Raw genomic sequence first — 6,140 nt, 5'->3', positions numbered from 1 at the left:
GGCAAAACATGTGTGTAGCTATTTTTGAGCGACAGAATATAATGTAAATCATTTTCATTTGTGACAAAATGAAAAGTTCCTCATTATTTTTAAACAGCAACCTAGTATCACGTGACAGTCTCTACGCAGCCCGCTTGAGGCAACCTTTTCGCGATAACTTTAAGTAGCACCGATCAAGTTGGTGTTCATACAATTGCAACTATTTTTGCCATAACTTTATGAGTGATTACTTAATTGCTAAAGGAAGTCCAAGTTAAATCATTAATCAGTAAGTGTAAATTTGAGTCAAAGTACCAAATATGTATGATTTCTTTCTTCGTGTCAAGTTGCAGAGAAAGAGCAAGTGAGGGAGATACAGACAGACAGACACAGCGAAGCAGAGGGGGAGAGAGATTGTTTTATAATGGCAGGGTCACAAAGTTCGCCATCTCCATTTTTGGTTTCATCTATAAAATCAATTTCTTTACTTAATTAACACCTAGCCTTGATGAAAAGTCGACCCGTCACCAGGCCACCTAGACATTATTTACGTACCAGCTATATAGACAGGGGTTACTAGGCATATAGAGACGAGTTTAGAACTAGAACACTGAAATGTAACCTTACAAATATCAAATAATAATTAATACTTTTTATAAGCGTTTGTTATGTACTTCTAAAATGTACACAAACACACACACACATAATATATATATATATATATATATATATATATATATATATATATATATATATATATATATACAATATGCACATTCTAGAAGTACATGACAAATACTTATAAAACAATATATATATATATATATATATATATATATATATATATATATATATATATATATATATATATATATCATGGTGGCGATTGTCGAATGCTCATATGCTCACAATCAGGGACATAGCCATTTGTTTTTCTCTTGTACGCATCTCTTATTATGACGTTGTCTGAAGACTAACAGATATCGACATCACAGCTTCATTTCTCCATCGAGGAGATGGTTTAGTACAGTGGTCGCAGCCAGGATTGCTGAGAGTGCGTTCCTGTTTATTTGCTGCAGCGATAGCGCATAAATGACTCGATCACCAATAAAACCTCCGTGCTCGTATTTCACACTTTATCGTTTTCATTATTTTCAAACGTCATTTTCCATCTGGGGTCAGCATCACATAACACACCACCGTCCCATACAGTCTGGGACTGGGATTTTCTCGATCGGCATCGATCGGCATGCGAAAGCGATCAAAGTCGCCAGACCTCCTTCTGTTGCCAAATCGTCAAATAGAAACCATACAGCGGTGACAAAGTCGCCTGTTTGATGAAATCGTTCACGCAACGATTCGAAAATTGCCAGCTCCAACCATTCAAACTCGCTGCTACAGTAGCAGCCTGTCGGGGCGAAGAAACTATAATTAATAGTTATGGCCAAGTGAGGACTATGTTACTACAATAAAAAGGTAATTCTGTTTTCGCGACTAATCCTCTTGTTTGATACAATTTCGAAATCCATCGGTCTGTTGCACACGAACACACCATGTATAAGTGTTTACCAATGTTCAGCCCTGTTTGGAAAACAGTAGTCGTTAAGTGTCAAGCCGAACATTATTAAGCCTTTTTATGTTTTGGCATCGATTGAGCAGATTATTTACGGCCGTGAATGCAGACTGCATTGATCTTGGTGCTCGGAGCGCATACAAGTACAGATCGAGCAACGCTCGTCCAGTAGTAAAGGGTGCCGATTACAGCACAATACAAATGCCAAATCAATGTAATACGCCAACTCGTGCGCGGTATAGAGATGGGGTTGCCACTACGACGATGATTGATATGACGCATTTTGCTGCGATTGTCGACCGTTACCGAACGCAAAACTGTTGATTCTAAAATGTGAGGAACCTGCGTGGAAAAACAGTTTCTTATTCTTGGTGTATACAACGTTGAACTTGGCAACTAAGGCAGAACATTCTTCTTACTGGTAGATCTTCAAGTCAAAACACAAAGTCCAATTGTGTAACTGTTATTTTTACTAAGAAGAGCTATTTATCATCTGAGTGTTGATTGTTCCAATGACAACCAATGCGCTCCCATTTTTTGTTTTATTGTTTGAATGTAATATACAACCAAGCTGTGTAATGTGACAAACTGTCTGTCGCCATATCTATCATCATCTATATCACCATAAAGCCGTCGTTATCATTATCGTCATCATCATCATCTGTAAAAAAAATGTAAAAGAGGCGATACGACTGGCATTAAAGTTGTCCGGGCCGAAGTCTTGATCGGGAAGACATATACAGTATAATTGTCCAGTAACATTTTTATGGTGACAAAAGCTTGTTCCGAAAATGGTTGTTCGTAAAAACGTGTCGACATACATTATTCTTTGCTAGACCATTCTCTGCAGCATCATGAGCACATTGTTCCTGTCCACGTGAGTCCACGGGGACTCCAGCGGCCACGTTCACGATCATACTTCACAATTACAATCACATCACGAGGCAACTTGCCCTCCTGATGAAATGAACGCCGAAATCTATCATCTGGCTAATAATCAACTTGCAAGATGTATGCAAATAATATTTCATGTCATTTAGTAGGTATGTTGATTTAGCCATAAAAACAAATTCTGTTACTGCCTCGGGCTCGTTCCGTTGAGGTGCACCACGTTGTGTGCGAGCAACAGGACCTTTGTGACGGACTCTTATTGACTGTCATTGAAAAATTGCAGCCAATGGATTTTATGGATTGGAAATAATCAGATTTTTATTGAAAATAACATAAACCATAGAGAGATGTGACGTCGAGCAGGTGCCGAGTGATTTTATTTGTCAGCTCTCTGAGTTTATTACTCAAATGCACACGTCTTCCGAAATTTGTTACCTTAACAAGTTAAAAATTTCATAGCACTATTTCCGCCAATCATTTGCTGTTTCCCTAAAATTTACCTTGCACAATCGTTCATTTACTGACCATGAAAATTCGTGTTTTTCCCCATTAGGGAAACACCGTTAACCTCCACTAAGCGCATGGCATTCTGGGAGCAAAGTCTGCAATTAATATTTAAATCAGTCTGAGCAAAACCAGCAACTGACGGGGCTGTTGTGTTATCAGTGTACGAAGCGAGAGCTTTGTAACATGCACCGCAATAACTGTAGTTGTATCGCCGTGGCCCTCCTGGAGACGTGGACCTTACAGCACCGTGCAGAAATCCTGTGACTTCGAAAATCCAAGTATTGTCACAGCATCAAGACGTTGATTTGACACGAAGAACCCTTTTTTTCTCGCCCTTTTTGCGTTTTGTTGTCTGTAGCCGGACGCGTCTCTAAAGCGACGCATCCTCTTCGCACCAGCGGCGTCCCGTTTTGATTGTGACACAAAAGGTGAGTTTGGCGCTTTAGCGGGCATTAATCCTCTGTTTGTTTGACACGGCACTGCTCTTGCCAGCCGTCAATTTATCCGGCATTTTTGTCGATTTTGTTCGGTGAAGGTTCGAGTTGAAAGTAAGCAGTACAAATTGCTGTGTAGTAAAGTTATCCACTTTTAAGATATTACAGCACAGAACGAAATCTCTGCACACTGTTTCTTTTCGACTTCAGTTTAAGTAATTAAAATATTAAAAAAAGCTGTCGGGACAAAACACCCATGTAAATCAATCAGTCAAAACATTACAATCCTATTACTGTGATCTGGCTGTGTTTTGTCAGCTTGCCGTATGGTACCCGTTGAAAATATAAATCACCTTTTTTCACCCGAATTTTAATAATATTGTGGCATTTTAACAACATGGGACTGTGTCGATGCATTTCAACCGTGAAATTTGAGCACACGAAGTATCCACCTCAGAATTCAAGTTATCCCTACACGCTCTTACGATATGGAACTGTTCGATTCCTGTTTGTGCAATTACAGCGAACACCTTTGTTCAACGTAGAAGGCGCATAGAGTTGAGGTTTTTTGTAGTAGATAAACGCAAGCTTAATAATTACGACATGACGCATAGGGATAACCTGAAGATGTCCATTGAAATCAAATACACCAGATTCCTCAAACGCTACGCTTCGACAAAGTAATGATCAGCTAAATTTCACCAAACGTGAATGGCTCGGATCTTTTTTTTTACAGAAATCTTGACAGGAAATCGGCATGGAGGAAAACGTTTCCATGACTACCGAATTTGATTATTCCACCTTGGGCGCTATTAACGGCTCCGTAAATGACAGCGTCCCAGATGCGCAGACTCCAGTTTTTACTTGTGGTGTCACCGGAAATCCTTACCTGATAGGGGGAATCATTCTCTGCACTATCGGCTTGCTGTTGAACTCTTCCTTCGTCTTCGTTTTTTGTCGAGTTCGATACATGAGGACACTAACGAACGGATATCTCGTCAACCTGGCCGTTTCAGATATGTTGCTGCTGTTCTCCGTGTTTGTGGTTTTCATAGTGCACTTGGAGAATCGCTCTCTGGTGACCAGAAACATCAACTGCGCTATCAACTACTTGCACACCATGCTCCTGTTTGTTTCCATTTGGATGATAACAATTGTCAGCATCGAGAGATACCTCGGCATCTGTAACCCTCTCAAGGCGCGCATTTTCAATACCCGCGGTCGTGTAATTACACTGATCGCATGTACATGGCTCCTCGGCTTGCTGTGCGCTATTCCGAAGCTGATTGAGTGCTCTCTGAAAGAGTCCCAGCCGACGAAAGCCGAGCACGCCCAAAACGCTGTCTACGTAATGTACGTGATAATGTTTCTTGCTTCGATGCTGACGGTTGGGAGCATGTATTTCCTGACGGTGAAGAATTTCAAACATTCGGTGAAGAAACTTCGCAAGGACCGCAAAAACACGAAAAAGTCGGATGAGAAACAGGTCCTGGTGACCTGCATGGCCATTTCGGTTGTGTTTTTCGTCTGTATGCTGCCGTCCTTTTACAAGTATCTGATACACGTAGTCTATACCAGCACCGGCATATTTCTTGGTGGCAACTTCACCGTGTGCATGTACGCTCTCAGTCGGTGGCTGCTGCTGATAAACTCCTCCGTCAACCCTCTTATCTACACCATCACCAGCGCTCGCTGCAGACGTGCATTCGTGGAAGCCCTAATCAGCTGCCGACCGGCCATCGGTTACGACTACACGAGCGCCCGAAGGTCATCGTCCAACAGCAATACCCTGACTACCAACGTCATCATCGACGCTGATGATATGAAAAGAAGAGAGCTTATACTGAAGAACATGAGTATCTAGATCCCAAGTCAAAAAAAAAAAGACAAGCGATTTATTATTCTGATGATGGATTTGAATCCCACAGCATTGGAAAGAACAGGGCTTATGATCGTGAGGTATTATAAATAATGGAAAACCCATGTGATCTCAAATTCAGCGCTGGCACCCGCATCGAAATAGTAAGATTTTGACATTTTGCCCAACCTTTTCGGAAGGAAACCGGAAATCTCTCGCTACGAATCGAGAATAATAACCAGCGGGTACCCTGCAAATTTGATGGCATTAGAAACAAATTACAGACAGTTTTCACCAATCTTTGAAATTCGAAATGGCTGCTGTGTAAATCGATTTTCACAAAATAATCGAGACGGCGAAAACATTACCAAGTAGCCTACAAAATAGAAACGTCTTGTATAAATTTGAGTGTCCACAAAGGAACCTCCCTCCAACACGCGTTATGCCTTGAAGTACAACGTGCATCTGTGGGAGGGTTTTTTCGTACAAGCTAGGCCGAAATGTACATCGGACATTTTCGTTTATAATTTTACTTCAGGAGAAAGTTTTGAAGGTTTGACCCTCAATACTCTGAACTGGGAAAGATAGTTTCGACTTGATTTCGCCTTTCATCAAAGTAACTGTAGCATCGCGCTTCTTCAAGTGATAAGGCGGCTGCCTCCAGTTTGTCTTGCACAGTATTAGCATTCCTGCGTTATCACACATTTGAAAAGCCAACGTAGGCTACAACCTACGCAAGATTTGGAACAATTTATGTAGCCGTGCTCGATGGATGTAAAAATATTATGTCCTTTGAATGAAGTCGCACTTTGGTTGTGGCAATTTTTAAGTAGGTGAAAGCTGTTTAAGAGAGCAATTGTCTTTGTGAAAATATAGCGAACACTCAAAACACTACCAG

The 6,140-nt window shown here is 40.9% G+C and overlaps 1 protein-coding gene across 1 annotated transcript; it reads left to right on the top strand.

Annotated features, from left to right (window-relative positions):
• The first annotated feature begins 3,065 nt into the window (after nt 1-3,065).
• On the top strand, nt 3,066-5,287 carry LOC139134881 (somatostatin receptor type 4-like). The gene is made up of 2 exons (XM_070701959.1): nt 3,066-3,378; nt 4,121-5,287. The coding sequence occupies exon 2, from the start codon at nt 4,142-4,144 to the stop codon at nt 5,246-5,248; it is 1,107 nt and encodes a 368-aa protein (XP_070558060.1). The 5' UTR covers nt 3,066-3,378; nt 4,121-4,141; the 3' UTR covers nt 5,249-5,287.
• The last annotated feature ends 853 nt before the right edge of the window (nt 5,288-6,140 follow it).

This window comes from Ptychodera flava, chromosome 6, assembly GCF_041260155.1.
Source record: "Ptychodera flava strain L36383 chromosome 6, AS_Pfla_20210202, whole genome shotgun sequence".
Taxonomy (NCBI): Eukaryota; Metazoa; Hemichordata; class Enteropneusta; family Ptychoderidae; genus Ptychodera; species Ptychodera flava.
The sequence above is the reverse complement of the archived record's forward strand: the minus strand, read 5'-3'. Positions and strand labels throughout refer to the sequence as shown.